Below are 16,891 nucleotides of genomic sequence, written 5' to 3'. Positions count from 1 at the left end.
CTCCTCTGGCTATGTTGAGAGCAAGCCTAAAAAAAGAAACACCATCTTACTTTTCAATTATCATCTCGGACAGAAGACTCTTCATCCCATTGTGGCAAATAAAGTATGCTAAGCTCCCGCTATACTTAATGAAATCCCCAAATGCTCTCTCTACTTTAACCTAAAGTACATAGATTTACTTGTTAAAAGAAATATGTCCAGTAACCGATATTTTAATCTGTGGAGGTTTTGAATTAGAGCCAAGTAAACATGGGATTTCCTAGGCTCAGCATCCCCATGTTGTGGAGTTAGCAGAGATGTCACCCAATAATTCTAGGGACTGAAAATATAAACACGAAAGGCACGCTCTAGGAGGGGAATGCAACAGACCAGTAACCCAGTCACTGAAACCCACCGTAGAGGATTCAGAAAACAGGCCCTGAGGACTAAATTTTGGAAAGCATCAGCCAGCACAGAACCAAAGAACTGCCCACAATTTGATTTACAGCCTTTGCATAGCTCTCTGGGTTGTACAGGTGAATTTTAGGAAGGGTCTTACTCTGCCTGATATCACTAACGGTCAAAGGATTTGACTGCATAAACCTCCGTGCTTGTACAGGACTCGGTTTCCACATCTGTCTTTGTTCCTCTGACACAGTATTAAGATGATTCATCGATCTGTCTTTCTCTTATCAGACTTACATGCTTGCTGAGGGTGGGATGTGTGCCTTACCCATCACTGCCTGACACAAGGCTTGGCCGGCACTCAATACTGTGGGTTAGATGCATCAAAAGTCATTTGCATTTAAAACTTGACATTTCCCTATAAAAGGAAATAACTTTATCTAAAGGTGGGAGTTTCTATAGTTTACATATCTGTGGGCCCTGCCAGAAAGAGGAAGGATTAAAAAAAACAAAACACAAAAAAACCTGACGTATAGCAGAGGCTACTACATTTCTTCCTTATAGAAAAAACATGTTTACCTAATTTCTAGAAAACATACTCTATTGGCCTGTTACTTTTTATACGTGGGTTTTCTCTAGATGTATTTGTGAGAGTTATTGGAACGTAAAAATAAGATCTCATGTGGTCATGGTGTCTGGCTAGTCATTAGATTCTTCTTCCATCCTCTCAGAGAAGAAAGGGGGACAGGTTGGGGAAAGGATAAACAATATGCAGAAGGAATGAAAAAGGTTGTACTTTTAATGAGCATATACTGTCGGCTAGGCGTTATTCTAAGTGCTTCACATATATTAGTGCATGTAATCCTCACAACAGCCTTGACGGAAATATTTTTCCCATTTTGTAGACCAAGAAAGTTAATCATGTGAAGGTTAAACACTTTACCTAATATCACACTGTGGGTAACTTGGGACATCAGGATGATGACAACGATAATGGTAATAATAACAAAAGTAAAATAATAAAGTGACAAGAGCAGTAATTATTACTGAGAGGTACGCCAGGCACCAATAAATCTTCTACTCCTAACAACCTGAAAGATTTATTATGTGGAAGACATTACATTTTTAACAGGTGACCAAATGGGAACTAATGAGATTAAATAAATTGTCAAGGACAACAACTTAAGGGGTGGAGTGGGCCTAAAATCCTCTAATGCCAAACCTGTCTTTGTTTGACTATACCATGTTGCTTTACCTCTCAGGCTAAGTCCTAAACACATCTGAGATTTACCACCTGCTATGCAAAGTTACTCTTTTGTTCCAACTCAACATACTGGGGAATCCTCAGTAATCCTCCCCAATAGATCCATTATGCTGACTGAGGTTAGGGCAATGTGGAAAAAGTAGGGCTGGGATTTCTGTTTAAAATACAGTGCTACCAGACTGATGGAAGAGACCTACACCACCCTCTGACCAGAGAAAGGGAGGACCACTCCCTTGCCTGTCCAGACCTTCTAATGCTCACAGATGGGTGTTGGGTGACATTTAAAAGTGATTGTTTTGGTGGACCCATGTCTGTTTCTTTTCCCCTTCCTTTAGTAGGAAGTTGTCCCCAGACTCACCATCTCCCATCTCATCAGAGAAGGGAAGGCTAAAGACAGCTTCATCAATCATCCGGTTGGGAAGGTTGGTATAGAATCTGCCAACTGTGGTCTCTAGGTTACTCAGCTGGTTCAGCACCATCATGCTCCCTTTAATCACAGGCAACGCTGTCCGGTCCAGCACACCATACTTCCCGGAGTTCTGCTCAGCCAGATCTCTCAGAAAAGCTAGCTCTTTCAAACCAGTCACCCCATCTGAAACGGAAAGCCAAAGGTAGGCAGTGTAAACCAAAATGGTGTATAGCCATACAATAACCTTGCCATTTAGATTTAAGAAGGGCATGGATGAAATCTTGCCATGTCTAAGAGGTCTTGCAGAGACAACAGACCCAGGACACTGTTACCAACTCTTGCTGAGGAACAAAGCATGAGGCAGTGTCTTTCCTCAAACAGCCAAGAGGGCAAAGGGATTCTTCAAAAGGCAGCTATGAGAAGCACATGAGTAAATAAAGGAGCCCATTTGGCTTGATGTTTTCCCCTAAAAGTTTAAGCTTTATGCATTTGAAATATTTGAAAACTAAAGTAATGATTAACAAGTTGGCATTTAAATAGTAGATAAAGCTTAAGAGTTTTAAAGGATAGTGATATACCATTTCATTTCTTACCTCTTTGTCTATTAAACACTTGCCAAAGTCTCATGCAACTCAATGGAAGCATTATGGACTGCATTTAGTGATGCCTCCAAACCCGGTGTCTTTAAGCTCATTTTAATTACAAATGTTTTCATGCTTGATACTGTTAGGACAGTACTGGATTTGATTTATTGAATGTACATTTTGTACATCGAGAGGGTTTTAAAAATTTTGTAAAAGATTTAGACATACTGGGATGTACTGTTCTTTAACATCTGTAATCTATAGCATAAAAATAAATTTAATAAGCCTTTTAAAAAAAATTTTGGTTTGCTATTGTTGTTGGAACATAGTCAAAAGGATTAGTAACTGATCCCATATGGATGCCATTGTAAACAAATTCAAATGATTTCAGTCACTACTGAGATTCAACCAATGAGTCTTAAAAAGGCTTTGCCTCATGTTCAGCTATTTCATTTTATTTTTTTTATTTTTTTTTATTTTTTTTTTTTAAATTTTTTTAACGTTTATTTATTTTTGAGACAGAGACAGAGCATGAACGGGGGAGGGTCAGAGAGAGAGGGAGACACAGAACCGGAAGCAGACTCCAGGCTCTGAGCCATCAGCCCAGAGCCTGATGCGGGGCTCGAACTCACGGACCGTGAGATCGTGACCTGAGCCGAAGTTGGACGCTCAACCGACTGAGCTACCCAGGCGCCCCGACAGCTATTTCATTTTAAACAACAACAACAACAGCTGAAAAGTTCATGGTTCATCTGTCTTCTGTGACTTTATCACTTCTAACTAAAGAGTATGTATACTTCTAGCCTTGAAGTCCATTTCTAAAATCACACAAGGATCTAACGGATATAATTTTTCTTAACACATTGTATTTAAATAACTTGGAGTTTGTTCTACTCGAGCAACAATACTAAAAAGGCAGAAGCAAATTATTGTTATCTTTCCTTGACATCAAGTTGAGACAGGGGAGATGAGAGGTACGCTCCAAAGAGAAAAAATAATACGAAAGGCATGAAAGGGATGATTAATCCCTGGCCTTACATCCTTGAGAAGTTCACAGAAATGAATCATAAAAGGAGACAAAGGGAAAAAATACATTTCCTTTCTTTGTCATGTACTGTTTGACTCAAACATAAAAGCAAAGTAACAAACAGGAGCATCTACTAGGCAAAAAAGAACAGTGTGGGCTGGAAGGTGATCCAAGCTTGGGTATTATATGTACTACATCATGAAATGAGAAGCAAAGGTAGCAGTAGAGTGACAGACTGGTAGGTATGGTGGATGGTTCTATCACCAACAATGGCCATCCTGGAGACTATATTTCCCAGAATCCTTTTCCTGTATGTTTCTAGGTTAAAGGTGGCCCAAAAGTGAAGTGTTGCTGATTGGAGAGGTGGAACAGACACAGAGGGACCAGAATGTTGCAGTTTGTTGTAACCTTCCCTGATCTGCATTCAGTTCCCTTTCTCAGCTGCAGGCTAGCTTGCTCAACAAGGGCAACCCTAGGTTCAGTCCAGATGCTTCACTGAGAACTCACAGGGGTAGAGCAGCCACGGAGGGCCAACAACCTCTCATAGGCTTCTATGCAGACCTCCCAAGTGATCTTCGATGTTCCTAGCTTTCAGACATTCCTACAAGCTCCAACCTATTCACCCACGCCAGGGCTGGTTACTAAATGCTGAGTTGTCCATTTCTCTTTCTGGATCTTTACTTTTCCAGGTTTCCCCTTAATTGCATATACTTTAATTCTGATGATAAATTCATTTTACCAAAATTCTCATAGTGGCTCTGCTTCCCTATCTGAAGGCTGACTGGTAGATGAAGGGCATGTGTCAATCTTAATGAACAAAGCTCAGAGATGGCATTTGGAGAGACGGAAACCTGGCAGTGATGATGTTGTGTCCAGTTAGATTACAGGGAGAAAAAAGAAGAGTTGAGGTTGATTAGAGGGAAGTAACCAGAGGTTTTTAAAGAGTGGGATTATCAGGGGTATAGCAGGTGCACAAAATACTCTAGTGGGAAGATTTAGCACCACTGAAGACAAGGGTGATAGCAAGGAAGCTTCTTTCTCAGTATCTGCCTGGGCAGACCTTCGAATCTAATGGAAAATAAGTGATCACTTCCTTGTAAGTTTTCTTACCATTGCATTTAATTCATCTGCCTTGTCTGTTGTCTTTCTCAAGAAGTCACAAGCTTCTTGAGGACAGGCACTTTGTACAATACATCTCCAAAAGCTCAGTGCACTATGTTATACGTTGTAGGCCCAACCACCTTTATTCTCTTCCCTTCTTCTGTCTCTTCCTTCCTTGCACGAGTCAAAGAAGCTAAACCATAGGAAAAAAGAGTAAATGGCACCCAGAGATAACACTGAAAGATGTGTCCCAGGCAAAAACAGGTCATCCTTGCCCACCTCGGCTGTGCCCAGCCCTGATGCTCAGGATACATAGAAAACTAAGACACGGCTCATGGCTGAGCAGCTCATTCTTCTGGAAAGTGGAAGGAGACGGGTGAGCACATTAATGGACAACACGTTTAACAGAAGCAAGCACAACACTCTGGCGACAAGGAATACTGAAATACTGAACAGAGAGCTGACCCTGAGCCAGAGTGAGACAGAGGCTCCTTGGCCTTTGAGCTATAACAAGCCAGAAAAAAAATTACACAAACTTTAATTCACTCCTACAACTGGCTTTGAGGACCTGTTATTTATCAGGTACCCGTGTCGGGAACTTTTAACACATTGTATCCTGTTTATTTATTATCACAGCACCTCTAGGCAGATCTTATTATTTTCATTTTACAGATATAACTGAAGCCTAAAAAGATTAAGTAACTTGCCATACACCACCAGCTAATAAATGGAGACCGGAACTCAGAACCTTTAGACCTCACACCCTGAGTTCTTCCATGTAGAGTCCACAAAATATCTGGGAAGGAATCATGCTCACCCACACAGATTCCTGCATTCTGCCTAGGAGGGTCTGAATAAAAATCTGAGGGCACTGCCTGGGAATCTGCATTTAAACAGTTACCTCCAAGTAATCCTTAGCATGTTAAAATGAGAACCACTGTCCCTAAAGCCACGTGGTTCTGCATGGAAATCTGGAAATGGATGGGAGGGATGAAAGACCATATGGGTCAAGACATGGCTTTGCGAATATGGTCGCCATGAACACTGAGGGTAAGGGGTCTGGAGAAGATACTCTGGGGGAAGGGCAATATGCATTAACAAGTGAAGAGACAGGACAGAGCAGAAAAGTTAGAAAACTGGGCTGAACTCAGACTGGAGGACGCGTTGGAGAGAAGGAAAAATATTATCTCCTCAGACTGGCTGATTTATGAAAGCCTTTCACATACTGATCTAATAGCAACAAAATCAACCTTCATGAGTACCTGGAAAGTGACACTCTCCAGGTGTTTACTGTACATTAGACTAATCTTCCCAACAACCCTGTCACGTAGCTAATTCTTATCTCCATTATATAGTTAAGGAAGCTGAGGTGGAGAAAGTAGCAGAAGAGGCTGTAGGTGGGGATTCTGCAGGGAAACGTGATACTCACTGACTTGGTTATAGAGATGAATCTAGGTCAGCATTTTGGCTTCCTGAAGCTTAAATCAATGAGCTCAGTTAATAACCTCCACGCAGTATCAAAATCCAAGAATATGAAGGAGAACTGAAAAAAATGGAGCTATACAGAATCATTTGCAAGCCCACATAACTGGACAAGGTTTAGAAAGGAGCAGCTGGTTGGAGAGAGCGCTGGAGAGAGAGAGGGACATCCTAACACATGCCCTGAATACCAACGTTAGGGAGAGAAAGGCTTGTGCAGGAAGCTGCTTAGCTGTCTCTCCTCATACCCTTCATCAAAGTGCACGCTGTTAGGGCTCTTTTTTACTTTTTTGTTTTTTGAAAGCAGCATGCACTTAGAGAGAACTTTCATCTGAAAGAAAAATCTCAAAATACTACCTACCATTCATGAGGGCATAGGTGAGAATCATTACAGAGTTGTTTAGAAAGCTATTTTCTTCATTGATGACACGGAGAGTTGCCTTTTTATCTTCTTCCGAAGAGTCCTTTGATGTGATGCCAGCTGACAGGTAAATTATGACCATGTCTGTATCTAAACAAAAACATACAAATTGAATGTTACATTGGATTCTAGCTAAAGGCAGCAGTTCTGTTTCTTTTTCATTTCCTTTGGACTTTCCCACCTCAAGGACCTGCCTGGCCGGGTATTCCCTCCTTCCCTGCCTCTGCTTCCCTTCCATCCTGCCCTTTGTGGGCCTGGAGGCCTCATTTACCCAGTGTTAGCTGAAGAGAAGTTCCTAATAAATTTACCAGATAAAAGGTGATTTCCTTCAGCATTCATGGTGTGGTAATTTAGCCATCCCAGATGGAGATCTCTCTTGCCTTCTGAAACAGAGGATTCAGGACCCGATATATCCTTTCCTCAGTGACTTAGGGGCTTTACCAGGAACAAACAGTTTAGGGGTGACGAAGCTTTAAAATGGATGGTAGTTCTTCCACAGGCTCTTAAAATGTAAGGTTATTTGCCCCTACACTAAGTAGCTCCAGAAAACATTTTTGTTTTTATTTTTATTTTATTTTTTAAAGTTTATTTTATTTCTTTGAGACAGAGAAAGCGCAAGTTGGGGAGGGGCAGAGAGACGAGGGGGGGGGTGGGGGGAGAGGGAATCCCAAGCAGGCTCCACACTGTCAGCGTAGAGCACAATCTGGGGCTTGAACCCACGTGATCTGAGCTGAAACCAAGAGTTGGACGCTTAACTGACTGAGCCACCCAAGCGCCCCAAAACATTTTTGTGTTTTAAAACTTATCAGCGTAAAAGAGCAGTAAAAACATCAAGATGAGAGCCAGTAAAAACATTTCACCTGTGTTGAAATCCTAGCTCTGTAACTTATAAGTTGTGCCTGGGTAATTTTAGGCAGATTTTCTAACCTCTCTACACTTGCTCTCTTAACCTGTCTACAAAATGGGGATAATGACAGTACTTTCCTTGCAGGATTGTTGTGAGGACTAACTGGTTAATTCGAGACGAGCGAACCAAAGGCTGATGGCAAACAGAGTAAAAGAGAAAGAAACCTTAACACCCCCCTCCCCCAAATAAAACCCTCCTATCAGTCTGAAGCAGCACCTATCACTCAAGATTAAATTACTTCCCAACTAGGGCTTGTGGGTAGAATGATTGAGGAGGTCATTTTAACTCAGCAGTGTGAAGAATTTCCTTCAAGTGGATTTACTACAAAATAAAAGTAGTGAATTTCCTACCACTGGAGATAAGTAAACAGAGGCTGAATACTGAATGGAGGGAGGGAATTAAGTGAGCTGGACTTCACAGTTTTTCCAATCTGAGATTCTTTGGCTCACTATACATTTTTTTTTTTAAACGTTTATTTATTTTTGAGACAGAGAGAGACAGAGCACGAACGGGGGAGGGTCAGAGAGAGAGGGAGACACAGAATCTGAAACAGGCTCCAGGCTCTGAGCGGTCAGCCCAGAGCCCGACGCGGGGCTCGAACTCACGGACTGCGAGATCATAACCTGAGCCGAAGTCGGACGCTTAACCGACTGAGCCACCCAGGCGCCCCGGCTCACTATACATTTTTATTGAGATATCCTATGTGGGAGTTTACCTTTCTATTGAGAAATAAATATTTATATAGTATGTCATATGCTTATTTCTTCAGGTCCTTATTCTTGTCATTTAACTGAGGTTACTTTATAGGTACTGTGGTAGGCAACCTCCAAGTTGGTCTGCCAGTGATCCTATTTCCTGATAGCCATACCCTCGTGTAACTGTCTCCCTCTGAGTGTGGGCTGCATTTCAAGACTTGCTTCTCGGGAATAGAATGCAGGAGAGGTAATGGGGGTGGGGAGGTATTAAGAAATCGATTCGGTTACAAAAAGCCAGTGGCTTCCACTGTGCAGGCTCTCTCTCACTCTGAGTCAGACACTATGCTATGCTATGGGCCATAGCATATGGCTCATAGAAGCCTCGTTAGAAGCCAGGCACCGAGGCCCTCAGAATTGAGTCCCTTCAGCAACCACGTGAATGAACTTGGAAGCTGGCCCTTCCCAAGTTGAACTCTGAGATGATATCAACTCTGGCCAACAGTGTGACTAACCTCATGAGACATCTTAAGCCAGAGACACCCAACTATGATGTATCTAGATTCCTGACCTACAAACACTGAGATAGTAAATGTTTAATGTTTTTTAAGTGACTGAGTGTTGGGGGAATTTGTTACCCAGCAATAGGTAATGAATACAGTTAGTTACCCTTTTAAAAAATTATCCTAACAATGATGAGGATACAAAGATTAGGTTTCCTTCAGTTTATAGATTTCCATTTTAAACTTGGAAGCATTCTTTTTTTTAAATATTTAAATCTTTTAAAGATTCAAAAAAATATTTTTGAGAGAGAGAGAGAGAGAGAGAAAGAGAGACAGAGAGAGAGAGAGAACAAGCAGGGGAGGGGCAGAGAGAGAGGGAGACACAGAATTGGAAGCAGGCTTCAGGCTCTGAGCTGTCAGCACAGAGCCCAATGCGGGGCTCAAACTCATAGACCGTGAGATCACGACCTGAGACAAAGTCGGATGCTTAACTGACAGAGCCACCCAAGCGCCCCGCGTTCTTTATTATACAGAATTGAATAATTAATGTTGTATCAATGTTGTACACTGAACTGAACGGAGTTTAATAAAATTGACTCAAAGAAGTAAATGCAATCTAAGTTGTTGTCTCTTATTTACTACCAAAACTTAATATACAAATAAGTGTATTATGATTGTTGAATAATTCTCTAATACTAACTGCAAGTTAAGAAAAAATTAATGTTTATTTATTTTTGAGAGACAGAGCGAGACACAGCATGAGAGGGGAGGGGCAGAGAGAGAGAGGGAGACACAATCTAAAGCAGGCTACAGGCTCTGAGCTGTCAGCACAGAGCCTGATGTGGGGCTTGAACCCACCCAGGTGCCCCACTAACTGCAAATTTAATTGTACTATTTTTTCATCAGAAATTAAGAAGTGAAGGCTGACACACACACACAAAATCTCTAAGCTTAGAAATATCCATCTTAAACTTGATGTCAATATTTTTCCAATGATGTAAATACTGTCCTATGAAATACTGTTAGTCCCCAAACTTCTCACTTAAACTTCAGACTGGAAAAAAAATACTACTTGATTCCCTAGTTGGGGGAGTATAGATATACCATGAGGCTGATCTGAAGTATGAGGCAAACAAACCACCACCCCACAGCAAAGGTACCATATGTGATAAATGCCTGGACACACGTAAGACGTACCTAAAAGAGAACTCTCTGAGTTTACTTACTTAGTTAGCTTTATGACTCTAGATAAAATATGCTGTCACTGAGAGCTGGTGTTAAGGCACAGGCCCACATTTGGAAAGCCAGAAGGCCAGCAGCCTGCAGCCCCTCCTTTAGTAGTCAAGTATTTTTCCTTCCCATTCCAACAGTAAGACATCCACCCTATAAACATCCTCATTGTCTCTGCCCAGCCTCTCTCCTAGTCCTATCCTTTTTAGATATCGGATCTGCCAAATTTGATATGTTTTTACTTATTTGGATATTCCTTCCCTAGGCACTCAGAGGAATTAAACCTTATAATTAGTAATGTCATGGATGAGTAATTATAAGGGCTTGGGGCGGGGCAAAGACATAGCATGTGCCTGGAAGAAAACACAACAGCTTCCATTTGACAAGTCCCTGTCCAAGCCTTGATACAAGCATGTGTTGAGGTCAATATCAAAGAGGAAAGAGCAACTCAAATTTGGACTTCGCCCAAGCCATTGGATTCCCCACTCCTACCTCACCATTGTATTCCTTCTGCTACAAAATGACCTACGAACCAATCCCACCCTCAACAGGCAACCCAAATATGTTGATGGTATCAGTTACAGATTTGCCATGGGACTGAAAAAGAGTCAGCAATGGGTAAAAGTTTTGGATGTTCTGATTAGTGCAGAACAAATTGGTACAAAGCCACCATGATTTATGGCAGATAGCCTGTGTTCATATAGCTACTCACCTGGGGCAGATACTTTATTATCATGCACAGACTAATCCTTACAACAATCTTACAGGGTAGGTCTTACTCATTAGAACTCCCCCCGACCCTGGGGCTTTAAAACAGTATTAGGCATTCAGCAGAAGCTAAATAATTATCTAGGAAGCAGAAGAGAAGTAATGAGATAGAGTGCGAGCTCCTAAGATGAGTACATCCCTCCCTATGCTGTAGCCAAGTCTATAAAGTGTAGTCCTCAGTCATCTAGGCTTGAGGTCAACTTAGATGTTTGAGGTGTCTGCTCTAGTTTAGCCAGAGCTAGAAGTCCTATGGGAAACTGAATATCATAATAACCACGGGTAATATTCATTTAATATTTATGATGGAATCCTCGATCTTATTATCACCCTCAGTTTGCAGAAGAGGAAATTAGGCCTGGAGAGATCAAATAATTTACACGAGTTCGCAAGTTTATAAAAATTTCAGAGTAGGAATTTGAACTCACATTGGTGAAAGTCCAAAACCCACATACTTAACCACTATGCTAAATTGCTTGAAAACACCTCAAATCTCTCCCTAATGAGCTGGACAATGCTAATTTCTGATGTGTTTCCTTACGCAATTCACTCTGAGTTCTTTTTCCTCTCAACTGCCAGTAGAAGCTGTCAAGTGAATGCTCGTGAGCAAAAATTTAGGAACATCTTACTTGGCTTAAAAAGGACTCCAGTGAGTATTTAAGTAACAGTGCCATCAAAATTCCTCCAAGGCTGTGATGGTCACTCTTCTTGCCATGTTTTTGTTTGCCAACATTAAGAAAAACCAAAAAACCCAGAGGAGAAATGCCTCCCATTAAAGCAGCCTTCTGTTAATGTGTAGTGCAGGGAAGTTTGTAAGAAGAGGTTTAATGAGGTCTCAGTTTTAAAGCTGAAACAAATGTCAACATTTGAAAACCAAGGGGGTTCACATAAAAATCCAGATTTCTGGCTTCTCTTAAAATAGGAGATCTGGCAACCCTGGGCAGGCCCTCCTACGTGGCAATCACAGGCTGCATAGAAAAACAGCTGCCTTCTCCATGGGCCATGTGCCCTCTAGTTTACCATGCTCCCCAAAATGATCCTCATTAACTTTCTTCGGGCTCCCTTGACTCACAATCACTGCCAGGTCACAGCCAAACATTTCTCTCCATTATTTGAATACCGTAATAATAAAAAATGGACTTAAACTCTGAACATGGCTTAACGACTGAGAAATCAAGTAGAAAAGTCTGGTGAGGAGTGTGGATAGGTAAACAGCAGCTGATAAATGGCATTGACCAACTAGCCAATCTGTCTTGAATACTTGGGAGTCAACCTTGTTCCACTGGCGTTACTGAATTGTGGGGAACTTTACTCTCAGCCGTCCTGTAATATTGGTCTGTGACTAGTCGATGCCTGACAGGACTGGTAGGCAAAATTCTAAGATGATCCCAATGGCCCACACCCTCACTTCTGTGATTGTACTACATATAGTACATCCATCCAAAGATGGAGAGATTTTGCAAATGTAATTGAGGTTTCTAATAAGTTAATCACAAGGGAGAGAAAACAGATTAATTCAAAAGGGGATGGGTCTGATTAGAACAAATGAGCCCTTTAAAAGAGGGTCTAAGCCATCCCTGAAGTCAGGGGCTCAAAGAAGAGACACTCTCCAGCTGGCTTTGAAGAAACAAGTACATGGGAGTTTTACAGTTGCAAGGAAATGAATTCTGCCAACAGCTGAGCTTGGAAGAAGACTCCAAACTTCAGAGGAGACCACAGACCTAGGTGATGTCTAGACTGAGTCTTGTGCAACCCTAAATAAATCCTTTCAACTAGAACGCAGGTAAGCCATGTCTGAACTCCTGACCCACGGAATGATCTGTGTGATAATAAACGTACATTGTTTTAAGCTGTTATTAAATTCGTGGTAATTTGTTATATACAAACATAAACCAAATATGGCATCCACCATCATTAGTTGTAATAATTCCAGTAGCTCCACTTTTTAAGGGACCACCAGGTGCCAGTTACTATGCTTTGCATTTCTCAATACTATCTTAGTTTTAATGCAGACATACAGAACAACTTGAAAATATATTAAGTTTATCTCAATAGGATATATTCATTAAAAAAAAATCCAACAAATAGATATTAGAATATAAAAGGGAAAATGACATAAGATTCCTTTCAGTAGTTTCAAAGCATGTGTCTTATTTCAAATATCTTTTCCTTCAGTTTAGCATGCATCTTAATTCCAGATTTTCTTTAATACATGAAAATTAAATTAGAGTGCCTTTGTACATTTGAAGGGCCGTGCTCATCTAAATGACAGCTGGTTACAAGACGGAAGGATCAAGGCAAGAATCCTGCAGCCTGTTTACGTGCACATGCGCACAAGCAGACATCCACTCTTAAGTCCACGAGAGGCAAGGCTGACAATTAGCATTAAAAAGGACGTGGATATTCCCCTGGGAAATAAATGGGGCTGTGTTCTTAATAAAGGGGCAGGAAGAAGAGACTCTGTGAAGGAAGAAATCGTGCAGGCTGAGTACCTTTGATTGGAAAAGATGAGAAAACTGAATTAAGATCTTAGTCCTAGATGACGAATAGGACAACACATGAAAATTTTATCCCAGGTCGGTTTTTTAAAAATCCCTCTCGACACATCTGTGTGATCAATTTACAATGTATTCCTATCAACATCCTTGATCTGTTAGTTTCTAAGTCCTCTGAGAGAGCACACTTACTCGCTTGGAACTTTGTGTTATTGTTTGTGCTTCGAATCAGCTGAAATGCCTTTTGAAATCCCACTGCATGCTGGGTAGGACTGTCCAAAGACTTGACGCTGCTGACGAAGGTGGACATTTTCCTTTTTGTCTCACTGGTGGCTGGAGACAGGAACGTCTTATAGCACTGGTCGAGTGAGCACGTCCTGACCGTGTCGGCCACAGTCAGCACAGAGATCTGGAGGACAGAAAAAGAAATCTTGTTATCTTATCATTTGAAAGTTTTTGTTTGTTTCTTTGTTTTTTTTCTTAATTCTGGAAAAGCCCAAGAACTGAGAAGGCCTACAGAACAGTTTCTGAGAGTTTAAAAAATAAATGTTTGGAGGCATAAATCTATCCAATTTGAAAAGGATTAGTTAAGGATTGGTAACGGGGAGGGACTCTAGAGTTTGTTTTTTTGTTGATTTGTTTGTTTCAAGATGAAGTCAGCAGTATGGTGTTCTTCTATAACATTAAGAATAACTGTTGCATGCAGGGAAAAATCTTAGCAAGTACTAACCATCTTGGTTTTCCAACTGGAGGTGGGGGTGAGGGTAAAGCCACAGAGTGTTTTAAGCAACTAGATTAGTCAGTAAAACCTTAGGAGCTGAAAAAGTCAAAATGATGAAGCACAAAACGTCCACAAGCAACAGATTATCATTAGCTATAAACACACCTGTCTCTGAGGTATCCTAGAGATTAGGACACCTCTAGAAGCCTTCCCTTATCCCACACTTCTCATAAATGTTGAGATAAAGTTCAGCCATCCACCAGCATCAAGCCCTTGTCCTTTTCCCCTCCTCAGCACACAACTTCCAGTGTGCAAGTCACAGCTTATCGGAAATCTTACCAGAAGCCATGAAGGAAGAAGCACAAGACTTGGCTTGGTGGGGGCAATTGTAAAAGAGATTTGGAAACCAGAGTTGGTAGCTGCTTGCTCAAACAAGAATAAAAACCAAACCAACTCTCTTTTCCCAAAGTCATTTTAAATATGGATTTAAAAATATAGATCATAAAACATAAACTACTTTCTGAAAGGCATTGAAGGAAGATTCAGTTGCCACAGGGGTCACAGGGGTAATGGTCACCTTATCATGTTCATCGATGGCGCTGAGGATGACCCGGGCAGCATCCTTGGCGATCTGAAGCTGGGTGTCCGTGACAGAAGCCCCATGGTCCAGGATCACTACTATGTGCTTTGACTGTGGCCGGACCGTGGAGACGTAGATAGGTCTAGAAGGGGGAGAAGCTCTCTGGGGTCAGTCCTGGTTTAGGTAAAAAGACCTCAACCTACACAGCTGTGAACACTACAGATGTGCAGGCATTTGATGTCCATGTGTTTTTCCAGGGATGGCACAAGGATGGAGAGATCAGCTGGCAAGGAGAAATGGTATTGGTGCACTGAAACACTACCTTGAGACAATAGTAAACATAGAACAGGGACTGGTAACTTAGGTCTTCCAAAGATTAAAGCAACTGGGAGGAGATCTTAAGAAGCAAATTCAGTTGGTGGAGCATGTGACTCTTGATCTTGGGGTTGTGGGTTCAAAGCCCACAATTGGGTATAGAGATTACATAAAAAATAAACTTGAAAAAAAGGGGGGGCAGCAAATACTTTGGGGGGCTGGCCTTTTCAACATACTTGAAAGGCAATGCTCTCAGCTGTGTGTGGTGATACTGCTCAAGGTTACCCAATAGTCAGCTACAGAAAATGGAACTGGTGGCCCTTCGGGCTGCAGAGACCGCCCAAGAGGGAGAGGACGGTCCACTTGCCCGTGCCACGTCCTCCTCTGCAGACGTACAGAGTGGGGCTGTGCTAAAAGTGAGGCAGACTGGGATCCGTGAGCACACTGGGCAGCCTTCAATAGCAGGTTTGGTTTGTCTCTACCAGACAAAGCTAACCGCTTAAGAGAGCCCTTTCCTTTCTGTACTAAAGCAATTCACACAGGTCAGCCACCAAAAGGCCCCTTATCTGAGCATTTAAAACCATGCCATCAAATTTGTCCAAGCCTGTGATAGCAGCTCTCCTTGCCAGGTTTTTGTTTGCCAACATTAAGAAAAGGGGGTGGAGGGAGGGTGGGGAAGGTCCAAAGGAGAAATGCCTCCCATCAAAAGCAGGCTTCAGCTAATGTGCAGTACAGGAAGGCTTGTGAGAGAGGTTTAATGAGGACTCTATTCACAGTTTTAAAGCTGGAACAAATTAGGGGGAGCTTAAGAAAGCAAGTCAGCCTCAAGAGAATTGTTTAGTGACACCCCTAAAACCTAGATTTTTCCATGAAATGTCAGATGCCAGTTGAGTCACAAAAGCCTGGGCACAAATTAAGAAATATAGGCAAAGTTAAAAAAAAAAAAAAAAGAAAAAAAAGAATCTTTCAAAATCTGGCCAAGTTTACACTTTTGTTCTCAAGCCAAACGTCCTACATTAACCCTGAAGTACCACTGTACTTTCACGAGTCAGTAACATTAAGTCAGTAGGGAAACGGAATAAAAGAATCCAGAAGAGATGGCTACAGAAATGAAAGAGAAACCAGAAAGGAAGCAAATCTGAGTAACCCAACACGGACAACCATGTCAAATACTCTCTGCACGTCTTCCAGGCAAGGTGAGTGAATTAAAAAAACAAGAAACAAAAAACAAAAACAAAAACAAAAACAAACCTAGCATATCTCCTTTCCAACTCAACCCATATGAAATGAAAAGCAGAATGTGTTCACACTGTCACAATAAGTTGTTAAAAAACTGTTTTAGAGGGATATATAAATAGTAACATTAAATGTAAAATCAGGGAATCAGTCCCCACAGCATGATTTGTATCCACGGGTTCCTTTCTTGTGAGCTCTGAAAGCCCATTCCACATTTCAAAGGATGTAGAGAACTTGCAACAGTTAAGTCAAGTAAAGAGCTGGGAACAGCAATCTATGAGGGGAGGAACCTCGATTACTACTTGGCCAAGGGAAGACAGCCTTGAGGGTTGGTTTAATGCAGATTCAGAGTGGATATGCATGAAACCTTCCAAGTGGAGGTGAGTGCTGATGATTTGTGACAAGGCCCTGCTTGTCCTTCTGGACTTTCCCTCATGGGTGATTCATTAACAGCAGCATGCCAGTCAAACTATCTTCTTAGAAGTAAATGCAAATTAGATGGTTCATGGGGTCTCTGACCTCTCCTTAGATGAGCCAGACTAGACCCAAGGTCATGGCTTCTGGTCTAGTCTCTAAGACACTGAAGTCTTCAACCAGGATGTCTAGAGAGGGAACAGTAGAAACCATACCAACAACACAAAGATCTTTCTAGGAAAAGCACAGAAGAGGTATTTTCCCTGGGGAAAATTTTACACACAATTTAAAGTAAAGATAAAGAGAGGCTAAAGGGATGGCTAATTCAGACTCCAAAAAATGGCATGAAAAACGAACATCTTGC

The 16,891-nt window shown here is 41.5% G+C and overlaps 1 protein-coding gene across 2 annotated transcripts in view; it reads right to left on the bottom strand.

Annotated features, from left to right (window-relative positions):
* Window positions 1-16,891, bottom strand: part of CACHD1 (cache domain containing 1) — a 212,150-nt gene that overhangs the window by 40,302 nt on the left and 154,957 nt on the right. For both annotated transcript variants that reach the window (XM_086717196.1, XM_086717197.1), the window contains 4 exons: window positions 14,560-14,704; window positions 13,454-13,670; window positions 6,610-6,759; window positions 2,007-2,240 (listed from right to left, as the gene is read on the bottom strand). In XM_086717196.1, coding sequence (XP_086573322.1) covers window positions 2,007-2,240; window positions 6,610-6,759; window positions 13,454-13,670; window positions 14,560-14,704 — 746 coding nt within the window. The remainder of the gene's footprint in view (window positions 1-2,006; window positions 2,241-6,609; window positions 6,760-13,453; window positions 13,671-14,559; window positions 14,705-16,891) is intronic.

Source organism: Puma concolor, chromosome C1, assembly GCF_028749965.1.
Source record: "Puma concolor isolate L17-30 chromosome C1, mPumCon1.1.hap2, whole genome shotgun sequence".
Taxonomy (NCBI): Eukaryota; Metazoa; Chordata; class Mammalia; order Carnivora; family Felidae; genus Puma; species Puma concolor.
This window is presented reverse-complemented; position numbering and strand designations above follow the sequence as displayed.